We start from the raw sequence: 20,572 nt of genomic DNA on the forward strand, positions 1-20,572 counted from the left end.
TCTTTTTTCCACTTGTAGCAGTTACTTTCACTTCTCTGACGTCTAATTAATTGGTTTACAAATGGCTCCACAATGTTCTTAAATAGCAGCACATAATAAAATCCATGGTCAACTATCAAACAAAATACCTTTTCCCACGATCAGTACATCTTTTTGGACATTTCCTATCTCTGCCAATCCATTAATCATTCTCCCAGTCATCCGAAATAAAACACTCTGAAGTTATTCCAAATCCTCCTTTTCCCTCCTCCCCGACATCCAGTCACCAGGCGTCCTTAGAGACTACCTGCTCATCTGCCCTTTCCCTGCCAATTCTGCCATCACTGTAGTTTATAGAGTCCTTAATTGCTCTCATCTGGTCAAGTGAAATGGTCCTCTAAAAGGTCTCCAATATCTGTCGCATTCCCGCCCTTTATTCATAGAGTTGAAGGGGTTCTTGGAAACCATCTACTCCAATCCCCTAGACAAGAAACCAGCTTCTTAATTCCCAAAGTTCAGTGTTCTTACCATTCATTACTGTCTTAATCTAAACCTGCAGCATTTTCCAAGTTTTAATTAACTAAAGTGTATGTGACCAGCGGACATACGTTTTCAATGGTCACTGTATTTGTGTTTCTCTTAAAAAAATTAGTTTGGTGGGAAGGATCTTTATTCATTAACAAAGAACTGAAGTTTTTTATTTACTCTTTATAGTTTACAGAGCTTAGCTTGGGAACAGTGCAGATTAAAATTAGGTTTAAGAATGTGGACATTATAAACAACTATTTAAGGGGGGAAAAAAAAGAATGTGGACATTCTAGGCAGCAATGTATTTATAATAGTGAAAAATTATATAAACCACCTAAGTATCAAACAATAGGAGAATGGTTAAATAAATACTGTACACCTCCCATTCCCAAACAATGCTGATGGTATGTAGTTCAAACATGCACTAACTCCTTTAAGGGAATGGTCAGCAAATAACTGGAAAAATTTCCTTGAGAAGAGCACAGACCACTCCACCAATCTCTCACTCAACTAAGTTACCAGTTTTTCTCATTTCCTATGGGACAGAGTTCTAGTTCTTTGGACTGGACTTCAAAGCCAAGTTTCCAGAGGCTAATGACTCAGTACAAGTTAAAGGGCTAATTTATTGTGCTCTGGGTTTCGTTTCTGACTCCCTGGTGCTCAGCATTTGCTCATGCTCCCTCCAGCCCCATTCTAGCCCAAGTTCTGTTCCTTTAAGACTCCACTCAAATCCTTGCTCTTCCAAATATTCTCCGTAACTGTCCTAACCCTAAGAATATACTCTTCCTTCTCCGATCTCATGCAGAATTCACAACATGTATCACTCACATGGTACAAAGCCTTATATTGCTCTTCATCTGCTTTCAATATTCCCAAATGAACTGCTGGCTTTTAAAAAGCCAATACCATGTGTTATGGCAATCCATATCTCCAGTACCTCAGAAACACTATGTTCCAGAGACATTTAATGAAAAGGATGACTTAGTTAACAGCAGATAAGCCTCAACAGGGAAATGAACTAAATTATTCATTTTTTTTTAAAGGCGGAAGTCTCATGTCATAAATTCAAAGAAGAAGACCTATATCTTAGGCTGTAGACAATACAAGCTTAAACTACAGGCTGCTTGAAAAGACAGGGCTTTAAGATTCTGAGAAGCTATTAGGATTTTGTCTAAACTTCAGGTGTTAACTAACGCATTACAGCTATTTTAAACTAAGAATTCAAAATTTGTTGGGGCGCCTGGGTGGCTCAGTCGTTAAGCGTCTGCCTTCAGCTCAGGTCATGATCCCAGCGTCCTGGGATCGAGCCCCACACCGGGCTCCCTGCTCAGCGGGAAGCCTGCTTCTCCCTCTCCCACTCCCCCTGCTGTGTTCCCTCTCTCACTGTCTCTCTCTGTCAAATAAATAAAATCTTAAAAAAAAAAAAAAAAAAGAATTCAAAATTTGTTTAAAAATATACTGTAATCATATACCTTAGAATTATGAAGCTATGACATATTAACCAATCAACCATTACAAAAATTACTGGAAAGCTCCTTGTAAAGTACATACAATGATGCTTTGATAATTTTTGCAATTGGCAATGAAAAAATTTGTGAAACAAAAAATTATGCCATAAAATACCTTTAGATAGCGTTCAATATTGTTCATCAAAATATCAATTTCTTCCTTAGACCACATCCCCTGTTTCCATTTATGTCCTTTAAAGGAAAAGAAATAATGTTATAGAAAATGTTATCCCTCAAGAGGAATAAAATACTTCAGATATGCTTTGTGATTAAATAAATTATCTGTGGGAATAAAATGTAGCTAAATTCCAAGGTAAACATAATATGTTGGATACCAAGTGAATAATATATTCATAATGAGTATTTACTATGCAGTGGTTGAAAACAATTCCTTTTCTTAACTTCAGAGTGCTGTACGCACACCCCCGACTTTCTTGTAGCAGCTCCCTACCAATCCTGATGAACTCCGTAGCACTATAAACACTTTAAACCTCTAAGCCGCTTATCAGACCAAAGTTAGAGCTCTGAAAAGACTTGACTTCCCACTCCCACGTGCAGTAACTGTACTTTCTTTTAAATGCCACCACTGTGCATCTGTTTATAAATTACTGCATCTCAGAGAAATTATGATTAATTATTAAAAAACAAACGCTGGTTTCATGGTCTCATTCAGAGCCAAAGTTAATCAATTACAAAAACTCAAATATTGTTAACTCACTCAATCACAATTATGAAGTCCTCAAAATCCTGATGACTACAAGTTCTTCTTACCTCCCACTTTTTTTTTCCCCCCAATGGACACTAAAATTCACATTTTATCTTACCTTTGTTGGTCAGAGAATCCTTATCTTCTTTAGTTGTAAACCATGCTTGGCTAACTGCTGAAACTTCCTCATTACCCAAGGAAGATATTTCATCTAGTTGCTCATTCTGTAGAATCTTGAAGAGGTAAAGGTAAAAAAAAAAAAAAAAAAGAAAAAAACAAACAAGTACAGCTTGATTTAATACAACCTGATTCATCTTTGTCTGCAACACTAATGTAATCTATGGAATTCATTTGCTTTAGATATAGTAAAAATACATTCAGTTTATAGAAAAACAAGTACTTTTTTGCTGTTTTTATTATGACAGTATGAAAACAAAACTGCCTGCATTAACAAAATATGACTTTCATTTAAGCAAGTTAACTCTGCACTAGTGGCCTGAATTTTACAGAATAATAGCTAAGGTTCCATTAAGTACTTAAATCAATATAGGGTATCTAAAGCTATCTGTTTATTTACATATGTAAAATGAGCTCATACATATAATAAAATGGAAATGCTTCGTTTGACTGTCATGATCGTTCAGGTCCTTATAGGTAGTTTGCTGCAAAAATATACAGTCATCTGTAATGTAATCTCTTGCTAAATTTAAAGGATTAATAGACCAAATCAAAAGACACAGCAAAATCACGGTCTCCTTATTGTTTATTGGCAAGTTTGTTTTAGCCAACCTCTAGAACTAATTCCTAACCTCATCAATGTACCTTCTTCTCAAAGAACTATGTTACCACTTTTTAGTATTATTGCAGCTAAAGTAGTCTTTACTGAGAAATGTGCAGTTAAAAACCAACAGCTTTACTGAGATATAATTAACACACCATAAAGCTCACCCTTTAAAGTACACAATTCAGTGGCTTTTAGTATATCTATGCAATGATCACACCAGGTACATTTTCAATTACAGATATACCTGATCTAGCAAATTCTGCAGGAACAAAACCGCTTAAGAGAGCTGGCCTTGGGCTAAAGACAGCTATAGTGTCAGTAAGGAAGATGTGGCAACAGGGCTACCATTTCAGGGACAAACCCATCTATCATAGGCAGACCAGGAGGACAGTCACATGCCTAGTGACCACTCAACTCAGTTCAATCTCCGGACTGGATCAACTAAGCTATGTCACTGGCTGGAGGTTAAGTCCTAACAGACACTGGACTATTCCTTGAATAGGCAGAAACTGAATTTCTAATTTCAAGAAGAACTGAAATCATCATGCTTGGGAAGAGAGAAGCTGTCAGTGAACAACCCAAGCACAATGAGGAGGAAAGCCACGTTTCTACTGTTACCTATGTTATTTTTTTATCTGGGAGTAATGAGTATGTTGTATTTAAGAAAGCACTTTTCTTAAATCCACGGACAAAAAGCTAGAGTCACTGGAATAAGTATGAAAAGTTTTGTCACCCTATGTTTATGTATCATACATTTTAGATTTTTTTGTTTTAAAGATCAAGAAGCTACCTTTATAAAGGTGAGAACGGAGATAGCAGGACAATGTCTAAGGCCTCTTGTATTCTGAACAACCCAACTAAGATTTGACACTGAGGTTATTCATTAAGGGTGATAGATTGCTGTGAAAAGACCCTGATACAAACAATACCCATTGTTAAGAAATGTAATGTAGAAAATACTTTCCTGAGGTGACCTTCTCTTACGTATTAATCAGCTGGTTAAAAGAATAAAATCACCATTTCCCAAAGTGAGTCTAAATATACAGCCCACTCTGTGAACCTTAGGAATACACTTGTCATGCTGATTAACTGCTATTTTTGGGCAAACACCTAATGCCTTCTCTTTCAAATTACCCTGATGAAGAAATACAATTATTACTTATAAAGAGTAAACATGTAAATGGTAAACATGTAAATAGCCATCAAATGAAGCCAACAATTATTAAATTTTAGCAGTAAAACTTAAAACCTTCCATAGCAAATGAATTGAGTATAGCAGAAGACTTAGGTACCTCAAAGGATGTCTAATTATACTTAGTATATAGATATTATGAAGTTTTACAGTATTTTACCCCCATTTTTCACTACTTTATATATACATTTTTTAAAATTACTCAGATATATTTAGTATGCTGCTGTTTTTGAACTGCAGCCTTTCTGAGTTGGTTTGGTTGTGCAGGGTTTTATGTCTGTAACATACACAGACTTGGAAATCTACATATTTCACCCACTAAATACCTCTTGCAACCACAAAGCACTATAAATATTGGCAAATTTTTTGGTTTCTAATTATTTTCCAGCTAGTTCCAATGCTGAAATGGGATGGTACATTAACTACAGCAATACGTGAAATAGTTACACCGGCTTTGACACAGGACATGGCAAAAAACAGGCTAGTTCTGAACTTTGAACTATGCTTTCACTCACAACCTAATGGTATTTTTATGAAACAAATATTAGAAATTATTAAACGTTTTTCATTCACTAAAATGGCAATTACAAACCAAGAGGCTAATATCAAATTATAACTCATTAACTCTTAAGAAATAACCCAAACAAAACAACCCTATAATCTGTCTAACTCACACTGCCATTGCCCAGTCTTTTAACAAGTAGGTTGTAAACCAAATCACACACACATATATATACACAGCTATTTTTACTGTGCTGAAAACGAAATTGAAGTGAGACTATACAGTCTTTGAATTGGAAATGACTTTGACAAGCCCCGTTTTGAAGAATGTGCTCTATGGCTTCAGAGGACTTGGAAGAAATTCCTGTCCAGATCACTCTCTGAAATCCAAGAGTAGATGATAAGGATCTCTAGGCAGACTCAAAACTGTTTGAAGTTTGACTTCATGAAAGACTCACTCCTCTAGAAATCCTGTCATTCTGGAACCACTGTAAAGCTCCCTGTTGAAAAACGTTCACAGTGCACCCACCTGAGATTTCCTTAGTCCTTGATGTTATACATCAACTCGTAACTCTTACACTTAACTGAAGGGTCATTGGAAAAATAATGACATAATGTCTTTATTATCTACTTCAAAAATATGCTATTAAATAAAGAAATGAAGCAAAAGGACAAGATACTAAAAAGAAAGGCACAATCAGCCAGACAAAAACTTAAAAGTAAAATTTAAGCTCCAGGCTATCTAAAAGAGCAAAGAATTCTGATTACATTTGGCAGAAATAACTCGTACGAGACAAAGAAGTTCACATGGAAGGAAAGCAGTAAGCCCTGCTTGTTACCCAATCACTTAACCCAGGGTAAAAGGTATCTTAGTCCTAGAGGCACCAAAAGGGACTACAACTGTTATAATTAATATCTATGTGAAACGAATAGCTTCCATTCATATTAGAACAGAGCACATATGTAGCCCTTCTAAATCAGTCATTAGAGATACTGCTGGGTAACACTTCAAAAGCCTTAGATCAATATCTTATATAACTGGTAAGATAAATTTAAAGTTATTTAATAGCTCAGGTGAGATCATTCCACGCAGCTAAAGAATGCACGTGCACCATCTGTTTCAACAGATGTGAACCACTCTACAGGGAATGAATTTTCAAACTCTATCTTTGCCTACTATTCTGAGATTCATATAAGTGGGGACTGGAAACCTGAATGAAAATAATAAATCTTACCTCAATTCTGTCCTTTGTCAGACAAATTATGTTCTCATCATTTTATCACCTAAGGTATGTGTTAAGGATAATCCTCTTGCGGTCAGTAAAAAGACTCACTATACCTGGATCTGTGTCACAGTTCCCTCAGTAATCTCATCATCTGCCACTTCTGTGGTTGCAGTCATGGTCACCTCAAAGCTCTGATCATTTTCTGAAACTTCAAGAAAAAAGAACAATTCAACTGCAGAATAAATGCAAGTTCTAATTATAAAAAAAAAAAAAATCCTTGGAAAAAAATACGTGACCATCTAATTTCCTAACACATTCCTTGCCATATATGCTTAACAAAAATTGTGTACCTAATACATACTAGGTATTGCGTTGGGTGATGGGAAGACAGCAGTAAGCAAATGAAACAAAGTCCTGCCTTCATGGTGCTTATATTCTAGTGAGGAAGACACAAAATGGACATAGTATGTTGGATGTTGATAAACAGTGAGAAAAAATAAAGCAGAAAAGGGAACGTATTGGGGGAGGGGAGGACCAGGAAAAGTAACCAAGATTTGGACCCAAGTGACAAAGGGAGCTAGTCACACAGGCATCCTGAGGAAGAACACTTCATGCAGAAGCCAAGGGCAGAGACTCTGAGACAGGGGCACACATGGACTGTCCAAAGGAATGCCAAGGAGGGCAGAGTGACCAGAGAAGACTGAACAAGAACATTAAGATACTGTGTGGGGACTTGAAGGCCAATGTAAAGACTTTGGCTTTAATGCTCACATAGGAAACCATTGGAAGACTCAGAGTGACATAATCTGACTTTTTTTTTATTTTAATGGGATCACTGGCTCCTAAGGAGACAACAGTCTGAAGGGCAGGAAGGGCTGTAGTGAAACCGGTTAAGAAGCTCATTCAATAATCCAGGTAAGAGAAGTCAGTGACTTGGACCAGGGCCAAAGGCAAGTGGAGGTGACGAGTAGTTCAAATTGTGGATATACCTTGACTTGGGAACCAACAGGATTTGTGGATAAACCAAATATGAAAGAAACTGAAAAGTCCAGGATGTTACTGAAGTTTTAAAAATCTGCACTACTGGAAGAATGTACCTGCCATTAATGAAATGAGGAAGACTGCAGAAGAAGCAAATGTTAGAATTTAAGAAATTTCAGGAGCTTGGTTTTAACACACTCGTTTGAGGTTAAACATCTAGAATTAAGAGCAAGTCTGGACTGGAATAAATCTGGGCATCATCACCTGAGATAGGATTTAAAACAATGAATTCTAGGGAGTGAGAGAAAACGAAACAGAAGCAGCCTAAGAACTGAGTCCTGGACTACTCCAATTAAGAGCCCGGGGAGATGTGAACAGGTTAGCATAAGAGACTCCGAAGGCGCAGACAGTAAGGTAGAAAAAAAAAAAATTAGAGGAATGTGTTCCCTGGAGACCAAATGACAAAATGTTCTAGAGAAGACAGAGTGATAAATATTGTCAGAAATTGTGACTAGATTAAGTAAAGAAAAAGAATGAAACAAACAAACAAAAATCACTACTAGACTTAGCAACAAGATAGTCTCTGGAGATCTGGGAAGAACAGTTTTGGTGAAGTGGTAAGAGATGAAACCCTGACTGGAGTGGGTTTAGGAAGAATGGAGGAAGAAATAGAGGTAGGCCTATCAGGCCTATCAGTTCTTTTTTTTTTTTTTTTTGAAGTATTCTGCTCTAAAGGAAAGAAGTTAGATGGGAGCCCAAAGGGGGCTAATGGGACTTTTTATTTTATTTTATTTAAAGATTTTATTTATTTGTGACCGAGAAAGAGAGAGAGAGCGCACAAGCAGGGGGAGCAGGAGGCTCCCCGCTGAGCAGGGAGGCGAACCTGGGACTTGATCCCAGGACCCCGGGATCATGACCTGAGCTGAAGGCAGACGCATAACCGACTGAGCCACCCAGGCATCCCAGGGACATTTTATTTTAAAGAAGACATTATAGTATGTTTGCAATGCTGATGGGAATGATCCAGTAGAGAACAAAAAACTGATGATTCAGCAGAAGAAGGGAAAGAAATGCTGCGACAGTGTCCCTGGGTAGGTAGTAAAGCGAAGGGCTGGCCATAGCTAGAAGAAAAGACAGAATGTATGGACATGGCTACACGTGGGTGTGTATTTGTAGTAGTGGAAACTTGCAGAAACTTGTTCGGACTACCTTAGTTTTCTCAGTAAGTAGAAGCAAGGTTATCCGCCAAGAGTAACAAAGGTGGAGAAAATACTAGAGGTTTCAGGCATGTTTGAAACAGTCATCTCTGAGCGGGAGAAAAAAACATCCATTTGGTAGGTGTGGCGTGACTGGCAGGCAACAGTATGAGCCCACTTCAAGCTACTCATCATGAATTTAAAGTAAGATCACTTAGCTTGCTTGTGCTGTTTTGCAATTAGCTGTGCCAGTACAGACATAAACAGCCAGACAGATTTAACCACTGTTAGGTGGTTGTGGTTTCACTGAAGGACAATGAAGTGAAAGAAGGAAAAAAGGATGTGAGGGTAAATGCAAGAGGGATTATAATGATTAACCACAAAACAAAGTGGGTAGGGAGGAAACAAAAGATACAAGTGGAAAAGAATAATGCAAAAGTGGTAAGATCAGTGGGTCCTAGTGGGCAAAGGACTGCAAACATTCAAGAGTATTAGAGAAAGTAACCTGGAAACATAGGATGTAGTGCTGGAAGTAGATCACAAACGGACTCCAGTTAATAGGTGACAGCAAAGGAGGCAGTGGGAGTAATAAACAAGGTAGTATGGAGAACAAAAGGTAGAAGAGGCTAAGATATTCCAACAGTCATCTAAATGAATAATCACCAAGAGTTCTGTGAATAGGAAATGGAGTAAATGTGGTGGTAGGTAATCGCAGTAAGAAGTGGTAAGTGATCTAGAATGATTAACATGAGACTTAAGAGGATTTTTAAGGATCAGATAGATAAATTTTTATCAGTTTTATAAAGCATGTAATGAAAACTTGAATATTAAAATTAAATTTGAAGTTAAATCTTTAAGAGCTAATAATATTTACTTCCCTGAAGTCCAACAAATAATGACCTGCCCATTCAGTCAGTCCCCGATGATGGTGACGGACACAGGACTTCATGTTTTTATGTGACTTTTTTTTAATGGAGAAGTTTTCCTAAGTTGATTTTATCAACATACTTTTTTTTTTTTTTTTTTTACCAATTTAGAGAACCATACTTTAAGCCCATGTTTCATAAATTTAGTCTTACTGTAAATGTTAGGCTCCAGAATGTCCTCCAAATGTGATGATGCTATGACCCCACATCAAGCAGCTCAGGTGCTTTTAGGTCAGCACATCCAAATTATCCTACCCAGTTAAGTGAGTGAGTGTGTTAAGGATTCAGTCTAACACCATAAAATAGAACAAAATATCAAGTATAGTTTGAACCTGTGATTGTGACCAATGTAGTCAACTTTAACCAAATGAATTAACCAGTCATAATTTATGTGAAAATAATCCCTTACTAATCCCTGGCTTAGTAAAATAAATATTTTTGTTTCATTTTATGTCCTGGGGATGTGGTAACTATAGATAATAATACTCTATGGTATATTTGGAAATTGTTAATAGAGTAGATCTTGGAAGTTCTCATCACAAGAGAAAAAGCTGTAACCATGTGTGGTGACTAGATATTAACTAGAATTGTTATGTTCATTTCACAACATATACGTATACCAAATTATTATGTTGTGCACCTGAGACTAATATAATGTTACAGGTTAATTATATATGAGTTTTAAAAAATTCTAGCTTAGTAAATGCCCATATAGGATTGTATCTGTACAGACAGGTGAATCGAGTTTTAAGAGTGGATCACAGCTATGATGGTCAAATTAGGAGTTTAAAAATCATATGAACCACCACTAGAAGGAAAAGCTCATTTAACCAGAAATAGGATATGTTTATATATGCCACTGGAAGCAATATTAGTAATATTAACGTTAACAATGTCTTTGAATAAAGTCTCACAGTAAACGGATATTTTATGGTTTCTTTTCTATTCAATTGAATAAGCAATATACTCTACACAAAATGTGCATGTCTACTTGTGAAGACAAGGTTTGCCATGATGAAAACCTAATCTTCATTTTTTCCAACTGGATGAAGATGTGATTTTGCTCAATGCTGAGAGCAAAATTAAAGTTCTCAAGAACCAGAACGCCTGGGTATGACGTTAGACACGTTCTCGTACCTCTCTGTGCCTTAGTTTCCTCATTATAAAACAGGGATCATAATACCTACTCTACAGCATGCCTTCTCAATGAGGGTACACATGCTTCTGGATGAGGTGTAGGTGAAAGAAAGCATTCTCATTAATAAAACAATACACATATACAGTACGTTAAAAAAAAAAACAGTGTGTCTGTGGTATTACCATTTCATGGGGGAGCGCACGATCAGGAGAAAACATCTAAAAAAGTTTGGGGCAGGGAGGACGACAACAATTAAAAAGAAAAAAAGGCTGAGAAGATCAAAACAGGCAATATATGTAGAAGCATTCAGAGCCACGCCCACTCATTAAGTATTAGTTGAGAGTTCTTTTGACTCAAAGAAGAGAAAAATAATGGGTCTAAGTCAACCTTGGAATGCCAATTCCATGTCTCCCAAGCTACACTGTGATTTCAGAAGGGACCTCTGTTCTGAACACATAATGACTTACGTGGCAGTGCAACAACTGATATGCAAGGAGTAGAACCATCGATACTCTGATCATCCTCAGAAGACAGACAAAGCCTTTTATGTGGAGGTTCAGTACTATCTTCTGAGTCTATTTCATCAGCTTCTAATGAAACAAAATAGAACAAAAATCTCAAAATCTTCAAACCAATGAGGAAAACCCACAATCTTCCAACAAGTAACTGTAAGACAATCTTCTTATCAATTTGCTTAGTTAACCCAATTGTGCAAGGAGGACCCCAAACGGCATCGCCTTCTCTGTCCCCCGTGCAGAACCTCAGCTCCTCTGCTTCTGACAACAACTATGAGAAGAGAGGCGCCACTTTTTAAACATCACACTTCTGTGCTACTAATTACCTGTCTTTCCAAATATTTCACATATTAAGACAAGGGCTGGTTATTTAAATCACTCACAAATATTTACTGAATGCCCACTATGTTCTGAGTGCTGGGAACAGAACAATGACAGATACTCTTCTCTGTCCAGGAACTCACAGGGTAGTGGAGATGACTAAAGCACCCATTTCACAATAGTGTTTTAAGAGCTATGCAGGTGGAATGAGGGGAGAGGCATCTAATTTAGACTCTGGGTGAAGGAAGGTTTCCTGGAGAAGGTATCTTAAATTGGAAAGAACTTGAATGAACAGATGCCAGGGGTAATGATCATTACTGGCACTAGGAATAATTATTTGCAGTGACAGTGAGGTATGAAAAGCTTAAGGTATGGAAGGAAAAAAAGCCAGCTGTGACTCGCTGGGACACAGATATATGCAATGTGGCAGGAAGTGAGGCTGGAAGGAAAGTGGAGAAGATATCCATCTCTGTACTGTACAAACCACAGGACACTTAACAGAACAAACAAACCAACCTTCCTACACTACTGAGTATCATAAGCAAGGTCATCAGCAGTTTGAAAGATGAATTCAGGTTGGGAGATGCGTTGAAAGGCTACTAGGGCCTCCCAAGTGAGAAATGAGACTCTGATCTGAGAAAGCGGGACTTGAGACAAAGGAAGCAATGGACTCAAGAAACAAAATACCATCAACAAGTTTTCATGATGGAATGAACGTAGGAGATGAGAGAAGGGTTTATTCCTACCCACATTTATGATCTGGGTTACTAAGTAATGAAACTGACTGAGAAAGAGAACTGGGTCTGGGAATTTTGTAAAAGAATTCAGTTTGGAACATGTGAAATTTAAGGTGTCTATGAGAAACACAAAGAATTCAGAAAAAAGAAGTTTGAATCATTTTAATAGGTAGGTGGTAGTTAAAATCCCAAGTTTGAATAAAATAACCAGAAATTAAGTACTGAATGAGAGAAAAGAAGATAAAACCTAGGTTAAGCAAAGATAAATTTAAAGCAAAATAAAAAGCAAATACAAATAAGGAATAGGTGGAGAAGTGACAACAAAATCACAAGCCTCAAAGCTATGAAATCTTAATTGATTACAGATAATCACATTAAATCTTATTCAAAGATTCATGTAAAATCCTCTAACAGACTAGCAAAAAAATTGGCAGGACTACTATATTTTCTAATGTACTACATACATTGCAGGCACCAAATGATATCAAAAAGGAAGTATATTACTTAATTAATCATCATCTTTGTAGGTGCAATAGATTGTAGCTATGAGATTCAAAGTTCAAATTTATGGTAAATTTTAAAAATACAAAGGTATATTAAAAAAATAAAAATATAAATTAAGGTTAATTCATGATCCAAAGAGATAACCCCCTTTTCTACTGTCCTAGCCTCAACTGTCTATCTGGGTAAAAGGGATCAAAGGTGACATGAAATCCAAAAATTCAAAAAGATCCACAATTCTATGCCAGAAAGTTCTCCTACCATTCTGAGGGCAATGAAGAATGAGGTTCCCGTCTGTGTCCTGAGTCAAAGTCACAGAGTTCACAGTTTCTACTGTTACTGTGTCAGAATCCTCTTCAACTGTGCTCATACTCAAATCTGTAGAACAGATTTCAGATTTAAAACATTATTTCCAAATATGAACATAAAGTAGCCTCCAACTTCCCCCTCCTCCCCACAAAAAACCCCCACAATTTATACCAGCTCAAGTGCAGTGACAGTTTAGCTTCAAAAATTGTCTTTCAAAAGGTTATACCCATTATTTAGAATGAGATGTAATAATCTGCAAGAATCTGACTTCTCTAATTAAAAACCTATGGCATTTATTTTTTAAATAGACTTGGTTTTACCACATCCGATGAAAATGACTGTTCCAAGTTGTCTTATCCATAAAATATTACATCTTATTAGCAAAACTCTCACCACTATTTATTGGCAATTCTGAGATATATTCAAATAGGTGTTTAACTTCTGATTCAGAAGATTCATTAAACCTTGAAACTTAGAAATCTAAGATAAATCTAATAATTATTTCTCCAAAACACTTTTTACAAGTATTTAAGCTCTATTATTATCTGAAAACTAAGAACACAATGGAATTACCCTCATGACGTTTTTTCCATGATATTAAATAAGCGCATACATCCATCACTGACCAAACTGTTTTAAATGGATATGGAGGTAGGCCTTCTTTTGGAATAGAGAAGTGATTTTGTTTAAAGTGCCTTTACCTGCTATTTTACACATACATTATTTTCCTCTTGTTCAGACAAACCGAATGATCAGAGTCTCACAATACAATACCTCATGGTTGACAGGAGGAAATGTACTGAATTAAAATCAAGAGCCTGGTTGAAGTCTTTGGGGTGTACCTTATAATGTTCAACTAAGTTTTTCCCTCAGTACTCAATTTTGGTCTTATCCACATACTTTTTACCAACTAACTAATAGAGTCCATAAGCCTTAATGTATACTAATCACTCAGTATTTATTTGGCTCCTATACACAGCATATTAGTCTGTTCACGTATTTACCATTTATTCAAGTGCATTTTCCCTTGGCAGAAAAACTTAAAATCTATTGACATTCACATGGTGAAGATCCAATGATTCACTCAGGTTTTACTATACAAATTACTGTTTTAATGGACAACAGTCATTTTACAATAATAAAGATGAAATTCCCCAAATTAAAGATAAATAGAAATCATGATCTAGTTATCACCAAAATTTGCAAAACACAGGTGAAGTCCTTGGAACAAACGCAGGCTTACCTAGAAAATAGATGGATCAGGTATAGCCCTTCCCAAAGAATCGAGTCGCCTTCCCTTAGACACCAGCATCACTTTCATGTTATCCAGACTGCTTCTCTCCCATATTCCTACCTCTGCAACACTCTGAAAAAGTAACAGCATTACACAATAAGGTTTCAATAAGAACAATCATGTTCTGCTGGTACGTTCATGACACTCTAGCCTCAAGCCTCTGTGATGTCTCAACTAGGAAAAGAAAGACAAAAACCAGAATTCTTTTCTAAATAGACCTTTTAGAAATCAAATCAGCCTTTGAAAGTATTCCCCAATGAAAGGCAGAAATGAGATCTTGTACCTATTAAGTTAGTACATTATTTCCAAATATGAACATAAAGTAGTTTATAGGCAGATTCTCAACCCAAGTTGTCCCTCAACAGGCAAATATTCTCAGGAAAAAAAAAGAGGTTCAACTGTGCTATGGCTCTTTGAACTGCAGAGAGTACATGCAACCTAACCCAGGGTGTAGAGTACCACAAATACTACCAGTAACTGTATTTTTTTCTTTATGTAATTTACTAACACCTCCTTATACATAATACAGTATTTCATCTTAAAGCATTAAAAACTGTATCATATCTGCCTCCGGATCTGTGGGAAAAAAAAGAAACCCTAAACAATTGAGCCAGAAAAGATAAATTATAAGCAAGCTCCTGAATCCAATGTGAAACTTACAAAATCACAAGTGTTTTTTAAAGGTTTCTTTCAATAAACTCATTATAATCCCAAAGGGTCATCCAAAGAATCAAAAAGTTCAACACAATTTGAGATTTAAGGGGTATTTCAGCAAAAGCTAACAGCTGAAATTTCCATTTTAGCAGTGTTCTAATGAGAACGCCTCTCTCCAGGATGGTTATATTTTGAGAATTGCTATACATAAATAAGTCTGCAGTGAAAAGGTACAGATCCTGCTAGAGAAACCTCCAGTCAGCTATTAGATTTCATGTTGTTCTTATTTCTAATCCATTAAATTTTCTCAAAAGGCTGTTTAGTAATATTGCAGAAGATGGAGAAATTCAATGTTAAAAAAACTCATCCATAAACTTACCAAAAGCAGAGTTCACTCTTTGCTGTGTGTGTGTGTGTTTATAAATGTGTATACACTACAGTGTATAAGCAATTTATATCCTGCTTTTTAGAGTTTATTCATATTAAAAAGTATAATGAAACCAAGCTAGGTTATCTAACTGAAGTTTTCGGTATCACGTAAAACTTACACCACATAAAAAACATGACATTATTTAATAACTGCCCTATCACTGGACATTTGTATTGTTCCAAATTTTTCATTTCCTTAAAACATACTGAAACATTTATACACTCTATTTCCTTAAACAGTATTAATTAATGGAAATTATTACATAAAAGAATATGACAAAATTTAGAACTTTTTAAAAAAAGATTTTATTAGAGAGAGAGAGTGCACAAGCGAGAGCACAAGAGTGGGGTGAGAGGCAGGGGGAGAAGCAGACTCCCCGTTGAGCAGGGAGCCCGATGCGGGGCTCGATCCCAGGACCCTGGGATCATGACCTGAGCCGAAGGCAGACACTTAACTGAGCCACCCAGGTGTCCCAAAATTTAGAACTCTTAAGTCACGCTGAGACAGGGAGACTGTAAGGGACCTCATGGAAAAAAAAAAAAAAAAAGCTATTCTTTTTTCTTTGTTCCTTTTCCTGCTTCTAATTTTGCTAGGACCTGCACCTCCACTTTATACATGCCTTAATGTATGTCCTCCTTGTAAAGGTCAAGGAGTTAATGATTTCTTTGAAGTCTTCCAGCACAACTGATAACGTCTAAGGAGTGGCCAGATGAGGTCCTCATGAATGTTTTCCAAGACCACAGACTCCAAACACCCAGATGCCAAGACCCCAGGCTCCAGGGCCATTAAGTGACTTGAGGAGGACACCTGAGCACTAGTCCTTCTTTGACCAGTTCCTGGATGCCTGCGAGGACATGTACACCAGACCACCGTCCTTAATAATAACTCTAGACCAGCAAACAAAGATGAGACTCATGCCTGTTTTCCTTTGAGTCTCCCAGACCATCTGTCAGTATCTGCTCTCTTCTATATATTCATTCAACTCTGCTCTCACTTCTTGCTGCCGTTTTATTTCCATCCCGTGGGAAGCCTAGAACCCCCTTAGCTGGTCCTGTAGTCCTCTGAGTCCTCAGGCCTGGCCTGCCTGCATTAATACTGCAGTCTGTTTTCCAGAAAGATTGAATTTATATCCAAACCACTGAGGCAGAAACTCTATTCTTGGCAACCTTTCTTTTTTAAGAAAGCACAAAGCAAAAAAACAGCACAAGAGCTCATTTGATAGGTGCAAAGTAGTCACTAGTTTAGTGTTTTAATCAATTTCATCAGGACCCAAATTAATCTGAAACTAAGAAAAAATAATACAGATTTAAGACAATATGGAGATATGGTGAGATAATAATACCAGAAAAAAGGAGTCCGAGATAGCTAGCTGAAATAAAATATTTAATCCTTGAAAACCTGTATTGGTTACAGGTAATCCTATGCAGTGTAGTAGCTTTAAATCAGAAATCTAGGTTCATTTTTTAAAAATTCGGCAACTCATGTTTGAGATTAGTAAATGTTATTCTAAGGTGCTTGTCAAATTAACAAGCATATTTGTTCAATCAACAAATATTTACCACTTATCTAGTATATATTAGGCACTCTCTAGGCACTGGGGATGTTGTGCCCCCCCCTTTTTAAACTGTCTCTTTAGATATGACTCACTTTCCTGAGGTCTCCCCCACTGTAGTTAGAGCTAGGAGGTCAGTGTATTTATTAATATTTAAGAAACTAATCTGGTTTAATTTTAAATTTATTTTTAATAGGTAACACATTTACATAGTTCAAAATTCAAAAGATAAAGGTGGTTATACAGTGAAGTTTGCTTCCTGCTCCAGTTCCCTAGTCACCGGGTCCCCCTCCCTCTATAGGTAAACTGTTAACCAATTTCTCAGACTTCCTTCCAGCTATTTAATGCTTATGTAAGTCAATACAGCCCTTCTTGCTACATATACTCTTTTTACAGAAATAGTATCATACTACCAACACGGAACAGTACCTTAACGGCTACTTTCCAGTGCTTCAGCAAGATGAGGAGACACCACTAAAAGCATGTGACTGCAAGCTAGCGAACTGATTAATAGCAAAGTCCCTAACGTGGGACCTGCTTTGGCCTGTTGTGGGAAAAAAACCAAAAACCAAAAACCAAAAAAACAACCCAGCAGCAAGTATGGCTGAGGCTTTCCATAAAGGAGAGTAGCTGAATGGAAGGTTGGAGATAAAGACAGGGGTAGATCTTACAAGGCCTTATAATTCCTTGGATAGTTTTCAGTTGGGGAATATAATTTACATTTTTAAAAGATCACTTAGACTGCAGTATGGAGAATGCGTGAGTAAGTTATGAAGACAAGCTGTTGTCCGAGAGGATTCTTGTTTGGACTGTTGACAGCAAAGGAGGGAGACTGAACAAAGGATATATTCTGGAGCAGTGTGGACAGGATGTGCTGAATGAAGAGATGGAGATAAAGGGAAGGGGAGCTATCTCAAGCTGATTCCTGGGCTTTTGGCTTGATTGAGTCTGGTGGCACTCAGATATATATTATGTATTTTATTACTATTAGAATGAATGATTAACGTTGTAAGGCATTCAAACGAAGAGATCACATTGACAGAAGCTGGAATTCAACAAGGACTAGACATATCAAGACAAACAAGTGGCACGCAAATACATTTTTTAAAGATTTATTTATTTATTTATTTTTGGGGGGGAGGGTAAAAGAAGAGGGAAACAGGAGAGAAAGTCTCAAGCAGACTGACCTGAGCACAGAGCCCGAATGGGGCTCAATCTCATAACCCTCAGCTGAAACCAATAAGTCAGAAGCTTAACCCACTGCACCACCCAGGAGCCCTGGCAAATAATTTTTAAACATAGTATCACCCAGAGAGGTTAGGTAAGACAGCCTAGATTCCAGTTCTAGAGCAGACTTTAACAGGTGGAAATCAAGCTATATATAAACAAGCAAAGGAGACTGAAAAGGACCAGCTAGTGATGCAGAAAGAAAACTAAGGTGTTAATCAAGAGACACAGAGTGTTTTTCAAGGAACATTAAGTCGTCAACCGTGTTAACAGAGACGTAAGACGATGGAGAGGTTACTATTTGATCTGTCAATATGGAGAACACTGGTGGCCTTAAACGTATCTGAGGTACGTTGGGGACAGCAGCCCTATTGGAATAGGTAGAGAATTCAAAGTACGGAGACAAGACAAACAACAGGTCGTTTATGAGGTTTGGTTTTCAGGGCAAGTGAGAGTACTAGCTACAGTAACGTCTAGAGAGCTGTTATTTAGAAAAGCACATTTGTATTCTGATAGGACTATGAGAGTGCCTAAGAAATGTTGGTGAATAAACTTGTGATAGTAAGGTACAAAGCTGAGTATTTTATTGCCTTCCATTCTAATTCATTAAACAGGAAACTATGCTTAGCTCCTGGACCTGTTCCTTATTTGGTTTATCGGGGAAATGTATCAGAAAGATACATCAACTTTTTAGTCTTCTTTTGTACTGTCATCAGCCTACTGAGGTCTTCCCTTTATTCTCTGTAAAGGGTTATACCGTATGTACTATTTTTATACTAACTAGAAATAAGAGGAAAAAAATTTTAACAGCCATTTTAACTGGTGAAATGGCTTTTTAGCACGTTTCCACCCATCATTTGGTGGCTATCTTGAACAGCAACAATATACTAATAAAATCAAGAAAAGAACATGTGAAATGTGATCTAAAAGATTTATAATGAAATACATCCACATTTAAATGAGAAATATATTTGTCTTCATTTAGAATTCCCAACGAATGAAAACTCTATTTAACGTAGGACAAAAGAACAACTCTGGATCTGGTACTTAATACAGAATTTAATTAAAGAAATGAATCCTTCATCCTACTTCATTCCGGTATTGATGTGAAGTTCTTATTCAATGGATTATCTTAGACTGGTAGTTCCATCAACTAAATCTACATACAGGCATAACTCATTTTATTACACTTCACAGACACTAAGTTTTTTAATATAGTTAAGGTTTACGGCAACCCTGTGTTAAGCAAGTCTATTGGTACTACTAATAGCATTTGCTCACTTTGTGTAACATTTTGGTAATTCTCAAACTATTTTCAACTTTTTCATTATTACAGTTGACCCTTGAACAACACAGGTTTGAACTGCCTGTGTCCACTTATATGTGGATTTTTTTTTTTTTAAAGATTTTATTTATTTGAGACAGAGAGAATGAGAGAGAGAGAGAGCACATGAGAGGGGGGAGGGTCAGAGGGAGAAGCAGGCTCCCTGCCGAGCAGAGAGCCCGATGCGGGACTCGATCCAGGGACTTCAGGATCATGACCTGAGCCGAAGGCAGTCGCTTAACCAACTGAGCCACCCAGGCGCCCTATATGTGGATTTTTTACAATACAGTACTGTAAATGTATTTTCTCTTAGGATTTTCTTACATTTTTTTTCTCTAGTTTACTCTATTGTAAGAATACAGTATATGAATGTGTAACATACAAAATATGTGTTACTTGACTGTTATTGGTAAGGCTTCTGGTCAATAGTAAGCTATTAGTTTTTGGGGAGTCAAGTTATACAGGGATTTTCAACTGCCCAGGGGGCCACCTCCCCTAAGCACCCAACAACTGTATATTAGTTGTGGTGATCTGCGATCAGCGCTTAAGACTAGCTGATAGCTCAGATAACATCTTTTAACAGTTATTTAAGTTACGCACATTGGTTCTGACATGTTCTTGCATGCTTTTAAATGAACTACAGTAAAGTATAAACATAACTTGTATATGCCCTGAGAACCAAAAAAATTCATTTGACTTGTTTTATTGCAATCTTTGCTTTATTGCAGTGTCTGGGAATGAACTTGCAGTATCTCTAAGGTAGGCCTTTAATGGTCCTAATTTTCCAAGTAAAATGTCAAGTATCTTCCAAAAACTACAACCAAAAGTGGCATTTCTTCCTAGTTTGGGAATTAGTTTTGTAGATAAATTTGTACCAGTTTCTGAACAGTTCCAAGTGTGGGAGGATATATTTTAGTGGAGATCATGAAAAGCACAGGAGCTAAAAGTTGCTGACCCTCCAAGTTTGGACTCGGAATTCTACACTGAAAGATGTGATAAGACTAAGCATTCAGTATTATAAGATACTTTTATACGGGGAAATC

General features: G+C 36.9%; 1 protein-coding gene across 3 annotated transcripts in view; it reads right to left on the minus strand.

Annotated features, from left to right (window-relative positions):
• DMTF1 (cyclin D binding myb like transcription factor 1) overlaps nt 1–20,572 on the minus strand; it is a 59,633-nt gene that overhangs the window by 34,161 nt on the left and 4,900 nt on the right. For 2 of the 3 annotated variants that reach the window (XR_010406546.1, XM_045864782.3), the window contains exons 2-7: nt 14,292–14,414; nt 13,001–13,117; nt 11,133–11,255; nt 6,538–6,632; nt 2,840–2,954; nt 2,131–2,207 (exon numbers count right to left, since the gene is read on the minus strand). Coding sequence is in view for 2 of the 3 variants with exons in the window: in XM_045864782.3 (XP_045720738.1) it covers nt 2,131–2,207; nt 2,840–2,954; nt 6,538–6,632; nt 11,133–11,255; nt 13,001–13,109 (519 nt within the window). In the remaining variant the exon portion in view is untranslated. The remainder of the gene's footprint in view (nt 1–2,130; nt 2,208–2,839; nt 2,955–6,537; nt 6,633–11,132; nt 11,256–13,000; nt 13,118–14,291; nt 14,415–20,572) is intronic. The other variant, XM_064575332.1, reaches the window with a different exon arrangement.

This window comes from Mirounga angustirostris, unplaced genomic scaffold (assembly GCF_029215605.1).
Source record: "Mirounga angustirostris isolate CCGP_5_RB_7025 unplaced genomic scaffold, mMirAng1.0.hap1 SCAF_12, whole genome shotgun sequence".
In the NCBI taxonomy this organism is placed as follows: domain Eukaryota; kingdom Metazoa; phylum Chordata; class Mammalia; order Carnivora; family Phocidae; genus Mirounga; species Mirounga angustirostris.